This window comes from Vulpes lagopus, chromosome 3 (assembly GCF_018345385.1).
Source record: "Vulpes lagopus strain Blue_001 chromosome 3, ASM1834538v1, whole genome shotgun sequence".
Classification (NCBI taxonomy): Eukaryota; Metazoa; Chordata; class Mammalia; order Carnivora; family Canidae; genus Vulpes; species Vulpes lagopus.
Window position 1 is genome coordinate 126483555 of NC_054826.1, and position 25820 is coordinate 126509374.

Genomic DNA, 25820 nt, shown 5'->3' on the forward strand with positions numbered 1-25820 from the left:
CCACCTCAGTTATTTGTAATGGCCTAAATGCTAAGAAAACCGTGTTCTTTTTCTTTTTTTTAAAAATATTTTTGTTTATTTGAGAGAGAGATAGCAAGTGAGGGAGTACGAGTAGGGGGCGCAGCAGAGGGAGAGGGAGAAGCAGGCTCCCCACTGAGCAGGGAGCCCTAGATGGGGCTCTGTCCCAGGACCTGGGATCATGACTGAGCAGGCACTGAACCAAGTGGGCCACCCCGTCGCCCCTCTTTTCCTTTTAAAAATGTTTTCGTTCTGCAATTTTTTTTTAAGATTTTATTTATTTATTCATGAGAGACACAGAGAGAGAGAGGCAGAGACACAGGCAGAGGGAGAAGCAGGCTCCATGCAGGGAGCCTGACATGGGACTCGATCCCGGGACTCCTGGATCACGCCCTGGGCCAAAGGCAGGTGCTAAACCCCTGAACCACCCAGGGATCCCCTCATTCTGCATTTCTGAAGAGTTGTCCCATTGCTTATTTGCATAATCCCCACAGATTTTCAAAGCAGAGTAAGCTTTACTTCTTAGCATTGTCACAGATTCCTAGGACTTTACCTTAGAGAAGTGACAGTCATTGAGCATGGGGTGCCAGGTCCTTGATGGGCATGTACGGGTCAGCCCTCATAGCAACCTTGGAAGATGGTGCTGTGACAATTAGTGACTGATAAGTATTGAGCCCTTACTGCATGCCAGGCTAAGTGCTGTGTACACACTATATGATTTCATTCTTTCTTCAGTCTCAGATGGTCTCCAGATCATCTAAGAATTACAACCCTATGAAAGTGTTTACCATTCTATGGATTCCTCCTCTTCAGACGTGAGCTTTTTCAGAGTGCATTGCCCTTTTTGGATTAATTTTTGTATCCAGTTTTGACTTAGGAATTAAAAATTCTTTTTGTAAAAATTTCCAGGGTTGATGAATAAAAATGCCTAGCTTTTCTAAAGTTTAAGAGATGCATTTGAATAATCAGAGATATAGTACAAGTAATGCCAAAGAACATGTAAACAGAATTATGAGGAGAGAAACAAAAGCAGACCTTTCCACAGAGAATGAGGGCTGCAGCGAGAAATGGGCATGGAGGGGAGAGGGAGCACCTGTAGGAGGGGTTTCATGCTCAGAAGTAGAGAACTATGAACAGGAACCAGGACCTCCACTCTTACTCTCGGGGTTGTTTCTCTGATTAACATCTCTTACTTTGTATTAGACCGTTTCATTTTTATACCAGCCACAGGATGAAGAGGCATGGATGCTGGGGTGTATCCAGCAGTAATCTGACTGGTCTCCCGCAGGATAAAGAGGCTGTAGGAGAGGGGGGTAAAAAGGAGGAGGATTAGAACAGGGAAGTGTTTTAGGAGGATTCACTATTGAATTTTGTTCTCTTTGTTTCTGTTTTACAAAAGTAGTAATGAATGTTAGGATTACTACTTTATATCTTGGGCTAGACAAGTGAAATGTTGAAACTGTTACTGTGTGTCCTATAACTTTGGCACTCTTCTCCAGAATTCATTCATTTGTTCAGGATGAAAATATTTGTGGAGAGCCTGATCCTTTTTGTGTGGTCCTTACAACCTTGTGAGTTATAACTCGGAGTTGATAGTGTGATTTTAAGACTCATTCATTATGTATGTAAAGTATAGAAGAGTTCCTACTTTGCGCCAATACAAGATTTGATAAACTAGTTTGTACACTTTTAGACAGAAAAATCAGTTCTGCCGGTCAGAGAATTTGAGGCTCCACTTGCCATTCAAAAGGAAAACGTAAAGTATGACACAAGGGGAGATGTTAGCAAACCTAAGGAAAGATGTGTTTTGTGGATGATTTGCTTAGCCACATTTGAACACAGACTATTTTCAAACAAAACCGCTTTTATTTTATTTTTTTAAAATTTTATTTATTCATGAGAGACAGAGAGAGAGAGAGACAGGCAGAGGGAGAAGCAGGCTCCATGCAGGGAGCCTGACGTGGGACTTGATCCAGGGTCTCTAAGATCACACCCTGGGCTGAAGGCAGCACTAAACTGCTGAGCCACCCAGGCTACCCACAAAACCGCTCTTAAATGTTACAGGCTGGGTGGATTGATTCAGCCACTTACCTGGTATTTGATTGGAAAATGAAGAGCTTTTTTCAGAGTCCCTGATAATATAGTTCATTCCTATTTAAGGTGAAATATGAACTTCTGAATATGATGGATAAAAATGGATCTTAGAATGTGTGTAGGATGCTTGTCTTTCAGTGTTTAGAGGTGATTGTTTCCTGTAGTGAGGTTTTTCTGCATGGTGCAGAAGTGACACATCCTTGTGATCATGCTTGATGGAGATACTGTGCAGTGGGTGCCCCAGCCTTGTAGGAGTGTGGCAGAGACTGGGAAAACCAACAGCTACCTTCTTCCCAGCGCAGCTTCGTGAAAGGGATGGACTCTGAGTTGGCAGCCCAAGAGCCCCAAGAGGGAGAGAATTCCTGTTGGCTGTGGGAAAATGACAGGCTGTGTTTGTTTTGTGATGCCAATGTCTCTTGCCAATGGTGAGCCCCTAGAAAGCAGGGTCCAACGAATCTCGTGCAGCCTCAGTTCTCCCTGGGTCTGCTGGGGGCTTGGTGAAGGAAAGGGAAATTACCTAGAATTGGAAGTGGTGATGCTCAATCTTGAATCTTCAGAACTTCCGATGATTCAGATTGGTATTGCCTAACCAGTGTTGGGACACTTTGGTGTGTAGAAAGCATAACTGTGTATGTTGCAATATCCTGCCTTTCCTTCTTCACTCTCCTTTGTCAATTTTGTGAACTAGACAATATGTGCATGGAGACAGTAACAGTGAGAAGGGGGATGCCACTGTCCCCCCCCCCCCGCCCCCAAATCCTGCACAGCTCATCTTGTCTTCTTAGAAAGATACTCCTTGTGTATTTGCTTGTGGACACGTACATATGTGCACTGATAGGTGAGGATGTAAGTAGAATTAGTCTATTCTTTCCACAACCAAACAACTGTGAGATGTGTTTAGCCTGAAACAAGATGAGAAAAGTGGCCAAGGTGGACAAAATGTGGCAGAGCAGCACAAACCAAAATTGAGCCTAAGACATTCTGCCCTGTGACAGCTATAAAAGTTGCATGTGCATTTGGAGTAAAACTTGCCATAAGCCAGTAAAAAAATAGCCAAACTGGTAAATTTGAGAGTGGCAGGATAGTGGGTAAATTTTAAAGGTAAGAAATTTTTTAAGTTTTTGTGCAAGATAGAATAAGAGAACCAGCATCTACGGTGCCAGGTGCCCTGATCAGCTTTCATCATGTAACTCTGGGGTATCACAGTTGGGAAAGAGAGACACTGAGCAGTTTGCTCAAGGATACAGAGCTGGTTGATTCAGCCGGGATTTGAACGCATGTGTTCCATTCCCAGCTGATCCTTTTCCTCCTCATATCTAGTTTCCACTGGAGTAGGGACCCTGAATCTGACACAGCAGTGTTTAACTGTTCCTTTGGGTTCACCTGTTCTTGTCCTGGCCAGCCGCCCTGTCTTAGGAAGAGTGCTTCGAAACACTTGGAAGAGCCAATCAAGGAGCTTCAGCACGCCATTCCAGACTTTTTAAATATTTGGAGTTCGTTTCCTTGTAATGATTTAAGTGCTTGACACCAACTCTTCGTCCCCTCCCTGGCAAATAGAAAGGAAGCTTGGTCTCTGTCATAGTGGCTCCTACTTGCTGGTTTAGATGAAGTTTCATTTTCATGTTCATAGGTTAAGGAACATTGCATTAAAAAACACATATACACTGGGGTTTTTTGTTTTGTTTTATTTTGTTTAAAGAATACTGAGTAGGGGCGCCTGGCTGGCTCAGCCAGTAGAGCATGCAACTCTTGATCTTGGTTGGGATCATGAATTGGAGCTCCATGTTGGGTATAGAGATTACTTAAAAATAAAATCTTTTAAAAAATAAAGGAAGAGTGAGTAAAAAATGTGTGTGCATATGGACAGAGTCTAGAAGGCAACGGAAACATAAGTTATGTTGGAGAATTGTTTCCTTTTTATTTTGTGTGCTCTTCCCCCCATGTGTTCTTTTTACATGGAGACCTTGGTGAACCTCCAGATTCAGGACAGCACAGTGCCATAAAAGCTATGGAATGGAATCCACAAAACCACGTTGAGATGCAGAAGCTGGGTAGTTGGCAGCAAAAACCCCCAATTCGTGGCTGTGTCTCAGCTGTCTGCTGTATCCAGGAGTCAACTCCTGTGTCTTTTCATTATTACGTGTCCTGTAGTCAAAAGGCAGCAGCCCCAGATTGTGGGACATTCTACAAAACAACTGGTCTGTCCTCTTCAAAAATGCCAGAGTTAGGAAAGAATAAGTCTGACAAGCCTTTCTAGACAAACGGGAAGGACAGAGACATGACAACCAGTGCACCGGAGTCCTGAATTGGATTTTAGAGGAAAATAAATGTAATAAAGGGCATTATTGAGACAACTGGCTAAATTTGAGTTAGGGCAATCAATATATTAAGTATTGTATCAGTGTTAAATTTACTGAATTTGATAAACATGCTGTTTTTATTTTTTTTTTTATTTTTTAATTTTTATTTATTTATGATAGTCACAGAGAGAGAGAGAGGCAGAGACACAGGCGGAGGGAGAAGCAGGCTCCATGCACCAGGAGCCTGATATGGGATTTGATCCCGGGTCTCCAGGATCGCGCCCTGGGCCAAAGGCAGGCGCCAAACCGCTGCGCCACCCAGGGATCCCAAACATGCTGTTTTTGTACAAGGGTGTTCTTAGGAGGTACGTGGTCAGAGACTTGGGAGGAAAGGCTCATGCTATCTGCAGCTTACTCTCGCAGGTTCTACAAAACTGTGTGCACGTGTGCTTATGTGTGAGTGTGTATGTACAGTTGCAAGTAATCCCTAACTCCTTACAGTTGAGTAGGGTGAAATAGATATGTATTAGTTAGAGGTGGTTTACTAGGCACGTATGTACAGAGAACTTTGGTGGCTAAAACGAGGCACTGGTCTGTTCAGGGATAGCCCAAAGAAAGTCTTCATAGTCACTGCGTTTAATCTCAGTGAGAGGTAGGGGTCTGGTTTTCTAGACAGAGAGTGAACATCCAGGAGAAGGATTTCTGCTGCAGGTGACAGCTCATTGTTGTGGCTCGACTGTAGGGTGTATCTGCAGGTGCCAGGGGAAAGAAGGGCCGAGAACTGGTCAGGGGCCACATCCCAATGGCCTCGGATGTCTTATGGAGGAGCTTTTGAGCTTCATCTGGATGACATTAAACTCCAGCTAGAATGGATTAAATATAGGAAATGAATTTTTTTTTTCTTATAATGAGAAATCTGAGGGTAGGGGAGACTCCAGGGTTGAATAAAGCAGCTCAGGGACGGCTTCACAAACCCCACTTTATAGTTTTTGTAGCAGTCATCCCTAGTGTGCCAGAGGCCCTCTCCTGCCCGAGGGTGGCTGCCATAGTTCCACTGTGAGATGTGGGAAGGGAGATTTCTTCCTGAGCATCCCTTACTTTTGGGAAGGAAAACCTTTTCTACGCTGTCGTGGAAATACGTACCTTCAACTCCCTTAGCTGGGATTGTGTCACCTGCAAGGAGAAGGTGGGGGGGGGGGGGTCACTAGTTACTTTTCCCAAGGCTGGGAAGGTGGTGCTCTTCTTAGAGCAACCTCAGAGCAGCCACCCGGGGTGCTGTGGGGGGAGCAGTCTTAGGGAGAAGGCAGTTCAGTTTTTCAAAGTGGGTGGTGGTGGGGCGGGTGGCTGTGTTTAAAACAACGGCAACAGGGATCCCTGGGTGGTGCAGCGGTTTGGCGCCTGCCTTTGGCCCAGGGCGCAATCCTGGAGACCCGGGATCGAATCCCACATCGGGCTCCCGGTGCATGGAGCCTGCTTCTCCCTCTGCCTGTGTCTCTGGCTCTGTCTCTGCCTGTGTCTCTGGCTCTGTCTCTCCTTCTGTCTCTCAAGAATAAATAAATAAATAAATAAATAAATAAATAAATAAATAAATAAATAATCTTTAAAAAAAAATAAATAAATAAAACAACGGCAACAAAAAGCCACATGCACTCATCTCCCCACCACTTCTACCACTACGACCACTGCCCATGTGCTCATATACTAAACTGCTAATCTTCCTTCCTGAGCCATTTTGCAAATGTCATTTGCATGTTTTTACATAACATATACATTTTCCTACATTTTTATAGTCTTCAAAATTATTTTAGTAGATGTGTAATTTTTAAAAAGATTTTATTTATTTATTTTAGATAGTGAGTGGAGGGAAGAAGGGCAGAGGGAGAGGGACAAGAGTTTTAAGCAGACTCCACACTGGGCACAGAGACTGATACGGGGCTCAGTCTCACGACCCTGAGATCATGACCTGAGCCAAAATGAAGAGTTGGATCTTCAACCGTATGAACCACCCAGGTGCCCCAGATGTGTAATGTTTTCTAACATTATATAGTAATTCATTAAACCTTCTATTACTGGACAACAGTAATAATAACAGCTAATATGGTCCACTTACCACCCACAGGCACTGTTGGTTAAAGTGCTTTACACTTATTCATTCAGTCAGTCCCCATGTAACCCTATGAGGTGTGGTAGTTTTCACAGTTTCCACATGGAAACTGTACCTGAGGCACAGAAAGTCCAGGTAATTCATGGCTAAGAAGTAGGGAGCTGGAGGCAGAGCTGGGGTTCAGGTGTAGGCAGCCTGGGTCTTAGTCTGAGCAGTTGGCTGACCTGCCTATGTGTATGGTTTGGCCTTGTCTCGATGTTACACACATGCCACTCTTGTTATATTTTCTGCAGATCTTGTCCTTTGTGCACGTGTGGCCAGGTTGTTGTGGGTTGAAGAAGGCATGGTCGGTGAGAGACTAGAGATACACATAAGCCACGTGTTAGAGAAATGGTACCTTGAGAGAGACCAGGAGGAAGAAGTTGCTTTACCTGTCATCAATTACCCTTCAGGAAGGACGGTCTCTTCCATTGACTGTTTTTATCTTCCTTTTTGATGCTTACCCACTGGCATCCTTTGTTGTGTCTACTCAGAAGTCCGTGTGCTGCCCATCCTTGTACGTGGCTGACGTTAGCCCCTTTCATCTGGGACAAGTGGCTGTTATATTCTTTTACCTTTAAGTATTTTTAGTTTCTTTATACATTATTTTCTGCAGCTTCAACACTTGGAGAACTCTCATTTTCTATTTAGGTTGGGGTAGGTTTTTTAAATGATTTACCTTTTAAATATGTAATCACTTAAAATTAGGCTTTACTTAATTTCCCCAAATTGGTATTCATCTAACTAGATGCCCAATTACTTTTTTGCACTCAGATATTCTTAAAAGAACTTTAACATAAATTCAGTGAAGGTTTAACTCCCTCTTGATTTCCTTTGATTTGTATATCTACATTTCTCTTTAAGTCACACGATTTAATTGTTTTAGAATATATGATAACATCTAGTGGGGCTGGCCCTCCTCTCATCTGTTTAACTTTTCCTTCTTCAGAATTTGAAAAATATTCTTCCTTGTTTAATTTTCCCAAATGAAGTTTCAAGTCATTTTGACATAACTCTAAGACATGCTGGCTTTCTGTGTCAAGTGCTCCTTGAGGTTAAGGTCATAGTAACAGATGACAGTTGGAAAGCTGTTATAGTTGCTTAGTTTCTCATTTCTATTTCTGTTTAATTTCTAGATTTTGGATCATTGTTTGACTTGGAAAATGATCTTCCTGATGAGCTGATCCCCAATGGAGGAGAATTAAGCCTTTTAAACAGTGGGAACCTTGTTCCAGATGCTGCTTCCAAACATAAACAACTGTCGGAGCTCCTGCGCGGAGGCAGTGGCTCTAGTATCAACCCAGGAATAGGAAATGTTAGCGCCAGCAGCCCCGTGCAGCAAGGCCTTGGTGGCCAGACTCAGGGGCAGCCGAACAGTGCAAACATGGCCAGCTTGGGTGCCATGGGCAAGAGCCCTCTGAACCAGGGAGATTCTTCAGCCCCCAGCCTGCCCAAACAGGCAGCCAGCACCTCTGGGCCCACTCCCCCTGCTTCCCAAGCACTGAATCCGCAAGCACAAAAGCAAGTAGGGCTGGTGACCAGCAGCCCTGCCACATCGCAGACGGGACCTGGGATCTGCATGAATGCTAACTTTAACCAGACCCACCCAGGCCTCCTCAATAGTAACTCTGGCCATAGTTTAATGAACCAGGCCCAGCAAGGACAGGCACAAGTCATGAACGGATCTCTTGGGGCCGCTGGCAGAGGAAGAGGAGCTGGGATGCCGTACCCTGCTCCGGCCATGCAGGGGGCCACGAGCAGCGTGCTGGCTGAGACATTAACACAGGTTTCACCGCAAATGGCCAGTCACGCCGGACTGAATACGGCGCAGGCCGGAGGCATGACCAAGGTAAGTGAGCTTCAGTGCTGTGAATGCATCCTACTAGTGGGGGGCAGGAGCTTTTTCCTTCCAAGCAGGCGGTATAGTGCAGTGGGACTATGGGGCACGATCCTGTCCTCCTTCACCCTTCCTTCCTGCCCCTTGGATTTGGAAGAGGGAGCTTTGGTATCTTGAACCCAGAGATAAAGATCTTTGTCCTTGTCTTTCAAGTGGGAGCTCTTAAAGAAGCCAGCAGTAGAAGAGCCCCCACATCAGGCAGTTGAAAACATAGGAAATGTGTTTGGATTGATGGTCACTTTTCAGCCTCTGAGGAAAATGGTGGAAATAGGACCACATGGTTGAAAGAGGCTGCTTCTGCTGGGAATTTGTTTTCGGTGACGTTGCTGAATCTGGTGAAGGCTCCTGTCCCTCCCCTTCACCCAGCTGACAAAGTTCTTAGATGGTTCATATCCGTGCCTTTTCCCGTCCACCCAGTGAAGTCACTGTTTGACCAACTGAGAAGCCGTGTCCTGAGCTGGTGATGGTGAGCTGCCTGCTGTGGTTCACTGGGGTGACGCATCAGAGCCAGGGCAGTGCAGGCCCTCAGGTCCCAGAAGAAGCTCGGTGGCAGTGGTTCCCAGAGCAAGGTCCGTGGGTGTAGCAGCAGCAGTAGCAGCAGAAACAGCAGCAGTAGGGAGCTTGTTAGAAGTGCAGAGCTGCTCACCCAGAACCTGGGCTTTCTCAAGCCTCCAGGTGCAGCGAGGCCTGTGCGGGGTGAGAACTTCACCCTAGGTTTCCGCCACCAACCATGCAGCCAGCGCGTAGAGTAGAAGCTGAACGTGGAGGACAGGGTAGATGGATGCCAGGGTAGAGAGGGGACAACTGGAAAGCTGGAAGGTGGCACGGAAGTGGGGTGCAGGTGGATCTCCAGTGTGGGAGTAGATGCCACTGTGTCTCCAAGACAGAGCACCTGTTTCAGGCAGTATTTGCCACAGCAAACTCTAGAACAATAGAATAGTTTGGGCTGTTTCTTGAATTTGATTAGGCCATTGAAGGAAAAGGACAAGTAAGAGTAGCACACAACTTCCCCCAAGGCTGCTGTGGGCACCAGGAGGTGCATAGGAAGCCCTGGGACTGTCCTAGGTAAGGAGACAGGGCTTTTTAACTTAAATAAAAATGAAGTGCAGTTGACCTTTGAACAGCATGAGTTTGAACTTTTGTGGTGTTGTTTGTTTTGATAAATACAGGACTGTAAATGTGTTTTCCTTATGATTTTCTTAATGTTTTATCTTTATTGTAAGAAAACAGTATATAATACATGTACAAAATATGTGTTAATTGACTGTTTATGTTTTTGACAGGCTTCTGGTCAGTAGTAGGCTATTAGTTGTTAAGTTCTTAAGAAGTCACAAGTTTTATGCCAATTTTCCACTGGTCAGGCAGGGGTCAGGGCTTCAAACCCCCACATTGTTCAACAGTCAGCTGTAATTTCAGACATTAATATTGCATTTATCTCTTTTGAAGTGTTGTTAAAGGGGAGGGAATGTGAACTTAAATTTTAATTGGCATTGGCAGAGGTGTGTCTGTATACATACATTCTTTCTAAAGGTAAGCTGAGGAGAGACTACTGTGGGCTTAGGGCTCAAGGTCAGCTTGATGTTTGCTTTTTCCCGATTCACTCATCAACCCATGCTACCCTCTTACAAAAACCTTTTTATTTTGGAGAATTGAAGTCCAGTGCAAAAGTAGACATTAAAAAAAAAAAAAGTAGACATAATAGTTTAATGCAAGGGTTCTCAACTTTTCGGTCTTCAGACTCCTGAATAATCTTAACTCAGATTTTGGGATCCCTGGGTGGCGCAGCGGTTTGGCGCCTGCCTTTGGCCCAGGGCGCGATCCTGGAGACCCAGGATCGAATCCCACGTCGGGCTCCCGGTGCATGGAGCCTGCTTCTCCCTCTGCCTGTGTCTCTGCCTCTCTCTCTCTCTGTGACTATCGTAAATAAATAAAAATTAAAATTAAAAAAAATTAAAAAAAAATCAATTATATCTATCAATATTTGCCACATTAAATACTGAAATAGAATTTTGAAAACCAAGCACACATTCCATTAGCCATTAAACACAGTGATACCACATGTCACAGAGCTCCTGGAAAATGCCTCTATGTTTTTGTGAGAAATGAGAGTAAAAAAGGCAGTGTCTTAGTATTTTATGAAAATAGTTTTGACATCACGACCCCCTCCCCCTCCAAAAGCTATCTGTGTTTTCCTTATTTTATTTTATTTTATTATTTAGTTTTTAGAGAGGGAGACAGAAAACATGAGCCCCGGGGGGTGAGGGAGAGGGAGAAGCAGTCTCCTTGCTGAGCAGGGAGCTGGATGCAGCGCTTGATCCCAGGACCCCAGGATGAAGGCAGATGCTTAACTAACTGAGCCTCCCCAGGTGCCCCTATTATGTGTATTCCTAAAAGTTAGACTTTGGTATACCTAAACCCAGCACCATTCTCTCTTGTAAATGAATGATTTCTTTGTGTCATGTAGGTCTACTAGGTAAGTCAAATTTCCAGTGGTCTCCTATGTCCTAATTTGTTTTTACAGGTTTCTCCCCCCCCCACCACCCCATATCTGAGTAACTATATTCAGTGGATATGGCTTTTAAGCACCTGTTAACTGTAGGATCCTTACAATTCATTTGTTGAAGAACCTGATGATTTTGTTTATTTAGTTTATTGGTTCTGGCAGGTTTCCTGCAGTCTGAGCTCTGTTGGTATATCTCTGTCATTTCATGCTCCTCTGGCTGCCCAGGGCTTTCATTCCTTTGTACGAGTGATCTTTCAAATGACACTTTGTGAGTATTCACTACGTGGAAAGGAAGCCACTTTAGTGTCGTGCGGACAGGCATCTCAGTTCCCTTTTAGGTATCCCAAAGAGGCTAATGGAAAAGGAAAGACAGGGACCGGTGCTTTTTGGAATGGTTGTCATGGCCTTGGGTGGAACAGAACTAACAGTGCTGGACAAGTAGTAAGAGCAAGAGACAAGTTCATTTTAAGCCAAATAAGATTTTTAAATGCATGGGGTGAGGGAGGGAAGAAACTTTTTAAAAGATAATTTTGTTTTAAAAATTCCATCACAAAGGAAATGCAGATTTCCTATGAAATAATTAAAATAATAGAAAAGAGCAGCTTCATTCCTTACGGGTGACCAGTTTTGTTTTTTTATTTTTATTTTTTAATTTTTATTTATTTATGATAGTCACAGGGAGAGAGAGAGAGGCAGAGACACAGGCAGAGGGAGAAGCAGGCCCCATGCACCAGGAGCCCGATGTGGGATTCGATCCCGGGTCTCCAGGATCACGCCCTGGGCCAAAGGCAGGTGCCAAACCGCTGCGTCACCCAGGGATCCCCTTGTTTTGTTTTAAAGTAGGCTCCTTGCCCAGTGTGGAGCCCAACACGAGGCTTAAACTCACAACCCTGAGATCAAGAGTCGGATGCTTAACCGACTGAGCCACCCAGGTGCCACTTCTATATAAATATGTTCATAAGAAATGGAACCAAACTACATAAGCACCTTGCTGTTTTATGTAACAGTATATACCTTACTTGCCTTTCCTTATCAGCACAGAGATTTCCCTTGTTTTCCTGATAGCAGAGTCTTCCATTGTAGGCTGTACCATAATTGATTGATCTACTCTGATGGTGAACATTTGGATTGTTTTGGATTTTTCATTAGTATGAACACAGCTGCAATGAATGTATCTTTTAGTTTAGGCATATCTACATGCATCATGGGATAGATTCTGAAAAGTGAGGCTGTTGGGTCAAAGGCTTTGTTAAAATTCTCTTTCTAGAAAGTAATCTTGTACATGGTTTAACAATAAACCACACGCATGAAAAAAGGCACTAAAAGTAAGAACTGAAAAGTTAATCTCCCTTAACCTTTGACCTTTGGTTCTCCCTCATTCTCTCACTGCAGAGAACTATTTCTTTTTCTTTTCTTTTTTTCTTTTAAGATTTTATTTATTTATTCATAGAGACAGAAACAGAGAGAGAGAGAGAGGCAGAGACACAGGCAGAGGGAGGGGGAACCTGACGTGGGACTCGATCCCGGGTCTCCGGGATCATGCCCTGGACTGAAGGTGGCGCTGAACTGCTGAGCCACCCGGGCTGCCCAGCCGAGAACTATTTCTTATCTCTCCTGTTGGGAATGATCTGTGCATACAGAGGCCTAGAGAGGGTGTGTGTGTGTGTGTGTGTGTGTGTGTGTGTGTGTGTGTGTGTATCCGTCTCCCCTAAATAGAGTTGTATGGTATAACATTTCTCTCTCCCTTCCATGTATGTATATGTGTGTGTGTGTGTGTGTGTGTGTGTGTATATATATATATATATATATATATATATATATATATACCTCCTTCCTGCCACTTTTATGTAAATAGAGAATTCTGTGTTAAATCCAGCTCAGCCCTTCTTACACGGTATGTATGGTGTGGTAATGGTCCCTGATTTGGGTATCTTAATTTATGACTAGTGCCCTAATGGCTTTATGTTTAGGTTGTTTCCAGTGTTTTGCTGCTATAACCGTTTTGATTTACATACACATCTTTGTACAGCTGAGTGTATCTGCTAGATAAATCTTGGTAGCGGGGCAACCCTGTTGGGACCCCTCTTACTCCACAGAGCTTTTTGTGTGTCCTTGCCTAATAAAATTCTGTTGCTTTACTCACCAAAAAGAAAAGAAGAGAGAAATCAATCAATCTTGGTAATGAAACTTCTGGATTAAAGGATTTTGACATCTTTAATAAGCATAGCTGTTGTCAAATACTCTCTATAAACATTGCACAGATTACACCCTCACCAAAAAGTGAATGAGTCCCTGTCCCAGCTCCCCCCCCACTCCCCCCTCCAATTCTTACCAACGCTGATAGCATCTTTTTGCTGATTGGCTATTCTCTTAGGCAAATTGTCTCTTAGACAAAAATGTCTTTTCATAAGTTCATGGGCATTTATATTGTGCTGTTCATGTTCTCTGTTTTTTTGCTATGTTTCCTTTTTTTCTTGTTGATTTGAATTCTTAATATTCTTTGTATATTGAAAGTTAAGACCTTTTAATAAATGTAAGCTTTTTCCCTCTTTTTTATTTGAAGTCTGTTTTACCGGTAGTATGGCTACTTGGGTTTACAATTTGATAGTTCAAATTGGAACTATCAAATTCAAATAAAATGGATGTTTTGTTTTTATAGAAACAGCTTTATCCATTTTTTTTTCTTTTATGACTTCTGGGTTTTATGGTTAGGAATGCTTTTTGTATTCCAAAATCATGAAATATTCTGTATTTTTCCCCTTATATCTTGGGTATTTAGCTCAGAATGGATTTTGGCCTGAGATACAGAGATCTAACTGTATATTTTTTCCAAATTGTAGTCATCATCCCAGTGCCATTTATTTAAATATTGCTGATCCAGCTTTTTTCCCCCCACTAACGTGGCATAACATTTTTGTTACATTTTATTCAGTTTTCAAATATATAGGGTTTGGGTCTAATTTTGAACCATCTCTGTAATTGTGAAATTAAAAGCTAATCTAATGTATTGCTGAATTTTATTTGCTAATGTTTCATTTAGAATTTTTGCTTCTCACTAATCAGTAGTGAATTGATCCATAGTTCTGTTTTGTGTTTTGTCAGGTTTTGATATCAGTGTTCTGATAACTTGGTCAAATGAGTTTGGAAGCCTTTCACATCTATTTGGTTTAGCATTTGAATGATTCATTTCTTGAAGAATTGAGAGGCATCCCCTGTACAACTGTAAGGGCTTGAAGCTTTTTTTTCCCTTAGGGTGACTGAATATCTTTGACAGCACTCTTGGTATTTTCTATAGATCTTGGACCATTTAAATGATTGAGGTCTTTGGTCAATATAATTTTCTTTAAGAAAAGTCTAAATATACTTTAATTTTGAGGGAAACTCAAAATATTTAACTTTTATTTCTCTTAAAAATATATGAAGTGGGTAGTATATACTATTTCCATGTCACACATTAAGAAATGGAAGAACACAGGTGACAATGAAGAAAAATTTACTAACTTAGCCCAGTGGCAGAACCAGGATCAGATCCTACACAGTCTGGCCAAGGGTCTGTCTCTTCATCACTGATTTGTGCAGTCTGTTCTTGGGTCAATTTTTATAACTTATATGTTAATAGAAATTCTTTTGGGGGCACCTGACTGGCACAGTTGGTTAAGCATCCAACTCTAGGTTTTGGCTTGGATTGTGAGATTGAGCCCTACATTGGTCTCTGCAACGAAGTCTCTTTGAGACTCTCTCCCTCAGTCCCTCCCCAAGTGTGTGTGTGTGTGTGTGTGCGCGCACGCACGCGCGCATTTTCCCTCTGTCTCTCTCAAATAAATAAATCTTTAAAAATTCAGGGATCCCTGGGTGGCTCAGCGATTTGGCACCTGCCTTTGGCCCAGGGCATGATCCTATCAAGTCCCACATCGGGCTCCTTTCATGGAGCCTGCTTCTCCCTCTGCCTGTGTCTCTGCCTCTCTCTCTCTCTCCTTCTCTCATGAATAAATGAATAAAATCTTTAAAAAAGATAAAAAATAAAAAAATCTTAAAAAATTCTTTTCATCCAGGCTTTAAGATTCATTAGCTTAGAGTTGTGCCAAATTTTTTATTTTAGACTTTTTCGATGTTTGTCGTTATTTCCACTTTCTTATTCCTAATTTGGGGGTTCTTAAAATATTTAAAATAGAAAATATAAGCTATATCAACAACAGCAATAATGTTAAGTCATAATATGACTTTTAAAAAAAGGAAACAGTCTCAACTTCAAAAGTGGCAAAACCTGATATGTTATCTTTTTGGTAGGATGTTCTAGTTTTCCACTGAAAATAAGCCAAATGCTTGTCTTTTAGAGGGAAAGCAAAAAAGACAAATTCAAGTGGAAATTGGAAACTGTACACTTTAAGTTAGTCTCCTGGCTACAGGTGTTGAGAGTTGTTGCTCTGCACAGAGAAGGTAGCTGGTAGAAAGAGGATGGTGTTGTGATGTTTGTTGCCAAGGGTCCAGAATCTAATTCTAAGGTTGATAAAAATGTACTTTTCTGACCCTAGAAATCCTATTAGTCCTTTCTTAGTAACAAGTCTGAAAGGAATCAAAATAGTTTGCATGGTAACCCATCTTCACAAGGGGTTAGATGAGGGCTTATTTTTTAAATAGGATTTTTGAAATATTCTTCTCTTTTGAAAAATGGTCAGAAAACATAGAGCTTTCTTTTGCCTGGAGACCCCTGTGGACCCAGTCAGATAGGAGGAAGCAGTGCTCAGACTTGAGCATTCAGAAGAATCACTGCAGGCTTCTTATCACAGAATCCTAGACCCCTCCCCAGGGTTCCTGATTCAACAGTTTTGGGGTGGAGCCTAAGAATTAGCTTTTTTTTTTTTTTTTGCCAGCTCCCATGTGACCCCATTTGTACTAGTCTGAGACTACCCTCTGAGAACCTGTGTGCTGAAGGAATGAATGAGGAGAATATAGTGCGTAAAGAATTAGTATAAAGGAATGAATGACTCATCCACTTTCTCTATTTTTGAATGATAATAGGAAATTTCTGACATTTAATAGCAAATGAAATAATACTGTACATTTGTCTGATACTTGTTTTCATGTAATGTCATCTGATCCTTAATGCAAAGAAGATTAGAGAATTTTAAATAAATCCTAATTTGGCCTTTTTTTAAAGTCACAGTGAAAATCAGTGGTCAGTTTATGGAATGAGAAGAGTGAGAGCTTTGATTGAATGCAGTGTGCCATGGGTTGTGTGTAGCTCCAGTAGGCATCAGGTTTGGGGAAAAATACTAAGCCAGCTCAGTAATCCTATCCATGATCTTTTTTTTTTTTTTTTTTTTAAAGGTTGCTTGGTTTGCATACAAGCAAGAAGTGCCAAAGAATTAGAGGCCCAGGAATAATCTGCAACCTGATTTTTTTTTTAAGATTTTATTTATTTATTCATGAGACACAGAGAGAGAGAGAGAGAGAGAGAGAGAAGGGCAGAGACACAGGCAGAGGGAGAAGCAGGCTCCATGCAGGGAGCCTGACGTGGGACTCGATCCTGGGTCTACCAGGATCAGGTCCTGGGCTGAAGGCGGCGCTAAACGGCTGAGCCACCAGGGCTGCCCCCCCCCTTTTTTTTAAGATTTTATTTATTTCTATCCATGATCTTAATGGAAGATGCTCACAGCTGTGCCTAACTTCCCATGATAATTATCCATGAATTTATTTCTCTCTCAAACTTTTTAATTAAATGAGATTGTATATGTACAGTAAATGGCTTGACTACAGCTAGTACTTGATCTTCCTCTTCCTCCTCTTCAGGGGAGTAATAGCTGCAGCCACTGCCACCACTGCCTTCCCCAGATTCAGTACAGCTCTGTGAAGAGCAGAGCCAGGGCTCTGGAGTGAGCTACCCGGGCTCAAACTTAGGCTCTGCTAATTATCAGCTGTGGGAAAATTATGCAATCACTTTGGGTCTTAGTTTTTTTGTCTATTAAACAAGCATAATAATAGTACCTGCCTTTGAAAATTGTGTAGATTAAAGGGGGGTGATGATGTTAATATCTGTCCTGGAGAGTTGTGCTGATTGAAGGAGGTGGGGTGCGCAGAGTTCTTAGCGCAATGCCTGGCTTTAATGGAAAACTTTCAGAGAAGATTGATTAGGTGGCTCATACTTTTTCTTACAGAAAGGATTAGAGATGACCACAGAACATTTGAAGTGATAATGAGACTGCTTTTCTAATGTTTTCAGAGAATATATTCTAATAATGGATATAGTTGCTATTTATTGTACAAAATTTTGAAAGTATAGAAGAAAACATTGTTCATGAGGAAGGCTATTACCTACTTCATAATTAGTGTTACCTTTTTGATGTCTTCCTGACCAGTCTTTTATCTATAATTATGTATCTTTTTAAAGTCAAAGTGGGAGTCATATTTTTTTTTGTAGTTAACTTTGTAACTAATTATGTTCTGTAAGACAAACTGAATGAATGTTTTGCATGATATAGCAACATTGAGTACTTTGATTAGATAAGTCTCCTGGGTGACTATTTTGAAGAGTAATACTAGTAAGGAAACCCAGTCAACCTTGTTACTTTCCAACTAAAGGTCAACTGTTAAAGACCTACATGTATTAATTGTAAAATGTTTTATTGTTTAATTATCTTTAGAAATATAATTTATAGGGCAGCCCCAGTGGTTTAGCAGTTTAACACCCCTTCAGTCCAGGGTGTGATCCTGGGGACCTGGGATTGAGTCCCGCGTCCATGGAGCCTGACCCTCCCTCTGCCTGTGTCTCTGCCTCTCTTTCTCTCTGTGTCTCTCATGAATAAACAAATCTTTTTTAAAAAAAAAAAAAAGGAAAGAAAAGAAAAGAAATTTATATAGTATGAAATGCATTGATTTTAAGTGTTAATTTGGTTGATTTGTCAAAACTCATGGGGGTATAGCCCACACCCCTGTCAAGGTATAGGATGTTTTCATTACCCCTAGAAAGTTCCTTTCTCCCTTCTCCTGTCTTCTTCCATCCAACTCTTGCAGTCACTACTGATTTCTTTCACCTTGTACCTCTTCTCAGACTTTGTATAAACAGAATCCTATGGTGTGGACTTTTATTGCAAGGCTCATGGCATGTTTCTAAGATTCATCCATGCAATTCCTGAGTTCTTTTTATTGCCAAATAGTATTCCATTGTGTGAGTATACTGTGATTTGCTTATCCAATCTCCTATTCATGGAGGTTCTGGTGATTTTCAGTTTGGAGCTATTAAGAATAAAGCTGCTGTGAACATTTTTGTGTAAGTCTTTGTGTGGACATAAATTTTTATTTCTCTTGGATAAATAACTAGGAATGGAATTGACTGGATAAGGAGGGGGTCTGTTTCTAGACTCTCTAGTCCAGGAGTCAGCAAGCTACAACCCATGGGCCAGATCTGGCCTGTTAACTATTTTTATATGGCCCACAACCTGAGAATGACTTTTATATTTTTAAAGGGTTGGTCAAAATAATAAACTAAAAAACCAAGTAAATGAAAGGATGAGGGATGGAAACCATAGGTTGCCTGTTAAGACTAAAATCTTTAGTAACTCTTCCTTTACAAAAGAAGTCTGCTAGCTCTGTTCTGGTCTATTCCATTAATCTGTGTTCATTTCTTTTCTTTTTTTTTTTTTTTTAAGATGTTTCCTTTTTTTTTTTTTTTTTAAGATTTATTTATTTATGATAGAGAGGCAGAGACACAGGAGGAGGGAGAAGCAGGCTCCATGCAGGGAACCCGACGCGGGACTCGATCCTGGGACTCCAGGATCGCGCCCCGGGCCAAAGGCAGGCACTAAACCGCTGAGCCATCCAGGGATCCCCCGTCTGTCCCCCATTTCTTTAGCATTATGGGAAGTATTAAAATCAGGTTCCTTAGTTTCTCATTTTCGTTTCTGTTTAATTTGTAGGTTTTATATCATTGGCTGACTTGTTTGTTGCTAATAAGGAGAAATAAAACTTGACTTTTGTATATTAAAGGTATATCTTGGGATCCCTGGGTGGCGCAGCGGTTTAGCTTCTGCCTTTGGCCCAGGGCGCGATCCTGGAGAACCAGGATCGAATCCCACATTGGGCTCCCTGCATGGAGCCTGCTTCTCCCTCTGTGTGTCTCTCTCTCTCTCTCTCTGTGACTATCATAAATAAATAAAATAAAATTTAAAGAAAGGTATATCTTAAAAAATAAAAAATAAAGGTATAGCTTGTAACCTTGCTAAACTCTGTTACTAGTTCTGTTATTTGGTAGATCCCTTAAAATTTTCTAAGTCATGTTGTCTTTGAATAGAGAGTTTACTTCTTCCACTTTTATTTTTCTGGCTTTATTGCCCTGCCTGAGATCTCCAGTACAGTGTTTCATGAGAGTGGTTTACACATACCCCTTGTGTTATTCTTGACCTGTGGAGGAAAGCATCCTGTCACTATTACTAAGTGTGGTGTTAGTTGTAGGCTTTTTAGGATCTCCTTGACTGAGAAAGGCCCTTACTGTTCTGCTTTACTGAGGCTTTTGATCATAAATGATTGCTTCATTTCACTTCATCACTTTCTCAGCATCTTTTGAGATGATTGTAGAATTTTCCTTACTAATGTGGTGAAGTACATCTTTCTGAATGTTGAACCAACCTTACATTCCTGGGATAAGTTCCTTTTATCATGGTGTATTTTCTTTGTATTACTGGATCTGATTTTGTTTATTTATTTGTTTGTTTGTTTATGATCTGATTTATTAAAATGTTATCCAGGATTTATGCATTTGTTTGTGAGGGATATAGGTGTGTGCTTTTCTTACTATGTCCTTACTTGTTTTTGGTATTAAGACCCTCCTGGCTTAGAATTACTTTGGAACTGTCACCCTTTCCTTTCTTTTCTGAAAGAGTTTGTCTAAGAGTAGTACTGTTTACTCCTTAAGTGTTTCATAAAATTCGCCAGTGAAGCCATCTGGAGCTTTTCTGATGGAAAGATTTTTAGTTATTCAGCTAACTTCACAGATACAGGCTATTCAGGTTTTTCACTTCTTGTGTTCCTTTTGTATCAGTTTATTTTTCAAGGAGTTTATCCACTTAATCTAGGTTCTTAAATTTATTTGGCATAAATGTGCCTTTAATATTCCCCTAATTTCCTTCTAATATCTGTAGAATCTGTAATAATGGTTAGTACCCATCTTCAATCTGATATTTATAATTCTACTTCTCTCGTTTCTTCCTGATCAGGCTGGGTAGAGGTTTGTCAACTCTATTTTTCAAACAATCAATTTTTGATTTGTCACCTTTCTTGTTTATTGTATCATTAGTTCCATTTCGGTTACTTTATTTCCAATAAATTTGGGTTTATTTTGCTCTTACTAGCTTCTTGGGGTAGGCCCTTAGATCACTAATTTTAGATTTTTCTAATAACATTTGAGCAGTAAATTTCATCCAAAATATTGCTCCACATTGCATCCCATAAATTGTGATGCTTTATTTTCATTGCTGTTTAGTTCAAAGTATTTTTATATTTTACTTGCGATTTCTTCTTTGATTTGTTTTTATGTAGAAGTACGTTGCTTGATTTTCAGATATTTGGGGATTTTGCAGATACTATTTTGTTCTTCATTTCTAATTCATTTGTGGTCAGAAAACGAGTATTGGTGCTTTTTGTCCTCTGAAGTTTCCTGAGACCTGTTTTATGGTCCAGCATCTAGTGTGTCTTGGTTGAGTGTTCTACGTGTGGTGGTCTGAAAGAACATGCATCCTGCAGGTGTAGAGTGAGATGTGTTTTGTGATGTCAAAATAAGTTGGTGAATTGTGTTCAAATCACACATATTCACAAATCACTATATTCTTACCCGTTTTTTTTTTTTTTTTAAAGATTTTATTTATTTGAGGGACACCTGAGTGACTTGGTGGTTGAGCATCTGCCTTCAGCTCAGGGTGTGTTCCCAGGGTCCAGGATCAAGTCCTGCATCAGGCTCCCTGCAGGGAGCCAGCTTCTCCCTCTGCCTGTGTCTCTGCGTCTCTTTCTCTCTCTGTCTCTCTCTCTCTCTCTTTCTGTCTCTCATGAGTAAATTAAAAATCTTAAAAAAAAAAAAAAAAGATTTTATTTGAGAGAGAGCATGAGCGTGGGGGGAGAGGGAGAGGGAGAAGTAGACTCCCCCATTGAGCAGGGAGCCAGCTGGATGCAGGGCTCCATCCCAGGACCCCGAGATCATGACCTGAGCAGAAGGCTGATGCTAGACTGAGTGAGCCACCCAGGAACCCTCTTTTTTTGGTTTTATTAGTTACTGAGAAATTATTAAAATATCCAGTTGTGATTATAGATTTGTTTATTTTTCCTTTAGAATGAAATCTGACTGCTTACTTCCTGTGTTTTGAAGCCCTTTCATTAGACGAATATACATTTTGGATTATTCTGTCTAGCTGATAAGTTGAGCCTTCTATCATTCTAAATGTTCTTTATTTCTGTTAATATCCTTTGTCTTGAAATCTACTTAACATAGCCACTTCTACTTTTTTATGATTAATATTTGCAAGGTTTTTTTGTTGTTGTTGTTTTTTTAACTCTTACGTCTTACAAAGTCCACGGGGCACCTGGCTGACTCAGTCAGTGGAGTATGTGACTCTTGATCTCAGGATTGTGAGTTTCAGCTCCACGTGGGGTGTAGAGATTACTTAAAAATAAAATCTTTAAAATAAAAAAATAAGGGATACCTGAGTGTCTCAATTGGTTAAGCATCTGACTCTTGATTGCAGCTCAGGTAATAAACTCAGGGTCTTGAGATTGAGCCCTATATTGGGCTCTGCATTGGGCATGGAGCCTGCTTGAGATTCTTTCTAAAAAATAAATAAAATAATAGTAAAGTCCATCTCTTGTAAAGAGCATATGGTTGGAACCTCTTTTTAATTCTGACAGTCTTAATCTTGGAGTGTTTATTTTTTAAATTATTTAATCTTATTTTTTAAAGATTTTACTTATTTATTCATGAGAGACACAGAGCGAGGCAGAGACATATAGGCAGAGAGAGAATTAAGCTCTCTGCAGGGAGTCCCTTGCGGGACTCGGTCTCAGGACCCTGAGATCACAACCTGAGCCAAAAGCAGATGTTTAACCACCGAGCCACCCAGGTGTCTCAATGTTTGGTTTATTTACAGCAAATGTTGATATAGTTGGATTTAGGTCCCCATCTTGCTATTTGTTTACTATTTGTCCCTTCTGTGTTTTGTTCCTTTTTTCTCTTTCTTTCTTTCTTTCTTTCTTTCTTTCTTTCTTTCTTTCTTTCTTTCCTGTCCTCCTTTTGAAGGCTGATTTTTCATTTGTGGTCTTTTGTTTGTTTATATGTATAATTTCTGATTGTGGGTCACATTTTCCTACCTCTTTGTATATTCAGTAATTTTTGACTATGTAGTGGACATTGTGAATATGTTGTTGATGAGTTTTGTTGTCTCCCTTTAGAGAGTTTTGAGTTTGTTCTAGAAGATGTTGTACTCACAGACCAGTTTGAACCTTTCAAGATTTGTTTTTAAACTTTCTTAAGGCAGGTCTTAAGGAGCCCTGCTCCTTAGGCATGGTCTTTAGTGGCAGGTCAGCATGGGGGTGGGTGGTGGTCTCAGCTTCATATCTGGGATTTCGAGCAAAGTCTTAAAGTTCTGGCTGGTCATAATTTCTGTGTCTCCAGCACTATGTTGCCTCCGCTATCTGTTCCGTGCATAATTCCTTGGTAGTCATGCACACCTGAGCATTCACATTCACAACCCACATTATTCACTGAGGTGTTCAGGGCTCTTGCACTGCCTTCAGCTTCAGCCCTGCCCAGCTCCTGTGCAGACTGCAGGTTCTCTTAGGCTCTTCCCTGGACCTGCTCTCTGTTGCCTGTGGTTTCTTGATTGGGAACTTGCCTGACAAGGGCAAGTTGGGAACAAATGGAATTTCGGGGGCTGGGGTCTCTGACGCTGTGAGGCTGACCCTCAGGCCTGCCTCTCCTCAGGCAGACATGCAGCCTAAGATGGCCTGGAGTGACAGGCTTCCTCTTTGTGGCAGGAGAAAGCAGCAGATTACCAGGAAGTTTGAAACATGATTGTACCTAAGCTTTAATGTTACCCTGTAACTGAAAAATTTAGAATTCAAAATCAAACATTTTACTTAGGGTCCCAGTTAGGAGAGGTGGCATAGTATTCAAACCGGGGGTCTGTGTGAAGCCTCTGTTCCTTTTATTCCTCTCAAGTGCATTTCCACCAGTATAGACATTTTAGGAACTGTTCTCAAGCCTGGACATGCACCCACCCGTCAGACTTCAGCATAGATTTGAGCAGTGCTTCCTAAACGTTAAGGACTTAGGGATCACCTGGGGATCTTGTTAAGATGCAAATTCTAATTTGGAGGTCTGGTATAGGGCACTGTGAGTCTGCTTTTTTTTTTTTTAAGATTTTATTTATTCGTGAGAGACACACACAGAGGCAGAGACACAGGCAGAGGGAGAAGCAGGCTCCATGCAAGGAGCCCGACGTGTGGGACTCGATCCCGGGACTCCAGAATCACGCCCTGGGCCGAAGGCAGTCGCTAAACCGCTGAGCCACCCAGGGATCCTCTGTGAGTCTGCTTCTGTCATCAGCTCTATAAGGGGCTAGTACTGTGGCCCTAGGAGACCTCTCCACCTCAATGATGTGAGCATACATTAGAATTTTGGAATGGGGGTGCCTGGGTGACTCAGTGGGTTAAGCGTCTGACTCTTAATCTCAGCTCAGGTCTTGATTTTGGGTCATGAGAGTTCAAGCCCCGTTTTGGACTCCACACTGGGCACAGAGCCTACTTAAAACACACACACACACACACACACACACACAAAAGAAATTGGTGCTTAGACATATCACACTTCAAAAGGTATCTATCATATCCTTCTTTGCTCAGTGTAGAAAGTCGGGATGTGCTAAACCTACCATTCCTTATGTAAATGGGTCTAAAGCATGACTTCAAGGATTCACTTCTTCAAAATGTTTCTGCAATATTTTGGAAAGAATCACATTTACTGTAGACAGTAATTTGCTGTCCATCTGTCACCAAGTTAAAACATTTAGGGTTTTTATGTTGATTACTATGTAATACTTCTGGCATTTTTTAGAATTATAAAATGACTATAACATAACATTTCAGTATGATCCTATTATGAACAAGGATAACAATTACTGTATTTACTCTTGGTAAGTTATGGTAAGAGAACAGGTAAAGAGTGACAATTCTTGGGTGGCCACTGTGCTGGGAGTTGACGGCATGATCTCACTTCATCTTGCACTTGATAGCCGTGTGAGCTGGGTGCCTTACCTGTTTGACACATGGAACAAAATACTCTGAGCCACTTTCTTGCCTCCCAGGAAATTATTCAAGATGACATGTGCTAGAAAGTAGCCGACTTTGACGTACAGCTTGTTCGTGTCTGACTTCAGTCTGTAGTTTACTGTACCATTTTGTCTATAAGACAGCAAGATTCAAGATTGGTGGGGAAGTGCGTAGTACCTAATTTTCTGTATATGTATCAGGTTTCCCCCGTCTATAAAATGTGTAGAACAAAGAACTTGGAGAGAAAGTCTTAGTTTCCCAGGAGCATTTTTTTGTCCTGAAAGGATTTTCTGCTTATACTTTATAGAAACACACCCATGTATGTTGTGAGCCTTGCCTGTGTTTTGATGGGGCTGTGGCTCTCAGTTTGAAATATAACTCAGCCAAGCAAGTTTTGTAAGCAAGACCCAGGAAGAAGTCAACTTTTCTGGCTGGTGAAAATGTGTGGTGTTTACCTTACGTGCAGGAGGCCAGCACAAATTTAATTCCTTCAAACATGATTTTTTTTTTAATTTTTTTATTATTTATTTATGAGAGTCATACAGAGAGAGAGAGAGAGAGAGAGAGGCAGAGACATAGGCAGAGGGAGAAGCAGGCTCCATGCACCGGGAGCCCGACGTGGGATTCGATCCCGGGTCTCCAGGATCGCGCCCTGGGCCAAAGGCAGGCGCCAAAGCGCTGCGCCACCCAGGGATCCCTAATTCCTTCAAACATGATTTTTAACAGTGATCTTGCCTCTTAATTTTTTTTTTTTTTTTTTTTACAATAGTACTGTAGCAAAGAAAAGTTTGAATTGTGACTTTCAGGTTTTTTAAAATTTTCAAAACACAAAAGAACACAGAATAATGAAATCAATGCTGTATGCTTCCATTAGAATTAATACATGTTGGTATTTATCAGACTATCTTCATTTTTAAAGTACACTTATTTTTTTAGAACAGTTTTAGATTTACAGAAAAATTAGAGGAGTACAGAAGATCCCCATATCTTCCTTCTCCTGCCCACCAATTATACTGTTTCCCCATTATTAAAATCTATGAATATGATGTATTTGTCACAGTTTGTGAACCAGTATTGATATATCACTATTACTAACCAAAATCTATACAGATTTCCTTAATTTTCCCCTAATGTCCTCTTTTTATTTTAGTTAGGATCCCATCCAGGACACCACATTACATATGTCATGTCTTCTTAGGCTCTCTCCTCTTGGCTGTGACATTTTCTCAGACTTTACTTGTTTTTAATGACCTTGACAATTAGGGTGTTCCTTTACTGGGGTTTTTCTGATGTTTTCCCATAAGACTAGGTTATGGGCTTTGGGGCAACTGAAGGAAAACTGTAGAGACAAAGTGCTATTTTTATCCTATCAGGGGTGCGTACTGAACTGTCAGCATGGCTTATCATTATCATTATGGCCAGTGTTGCCCTGGATCACCTGGCTGAGATCATGTGTACCAGGTGTCTCTCCGTAGTGTTCTCCCATCTTCCCCCTTCTTTCCTGCCCTCTTTTGAAGGAAGTCACTGGACATAGCCCACACTTAAGGGGAAGGGATTGTG

At 41.3% G+C, this 25820-nt stretch overlaps 1 protein-coding gene across 1 annotated transcript in view; it reads left to right on the top strand.

The window, feature by feature from the left end:
• LOC121486664 (CREB binding protein) overlaps window positions 1–25820 on the top strand; it is a 130915-nt gene that overhangs the window by 17660 nt on the left and 87435 nt on the right. The window contains exon 2 of the mRNA XM_041747743.1: window positions 7692–8404. Within this exon, the coding sequence (XP_041603677.1) occupies window positions 7692–8404 (713 nt within the window). The remainder of the gene's footprint in view (window positions 1–7691; window positions 8405–25820) is intronic.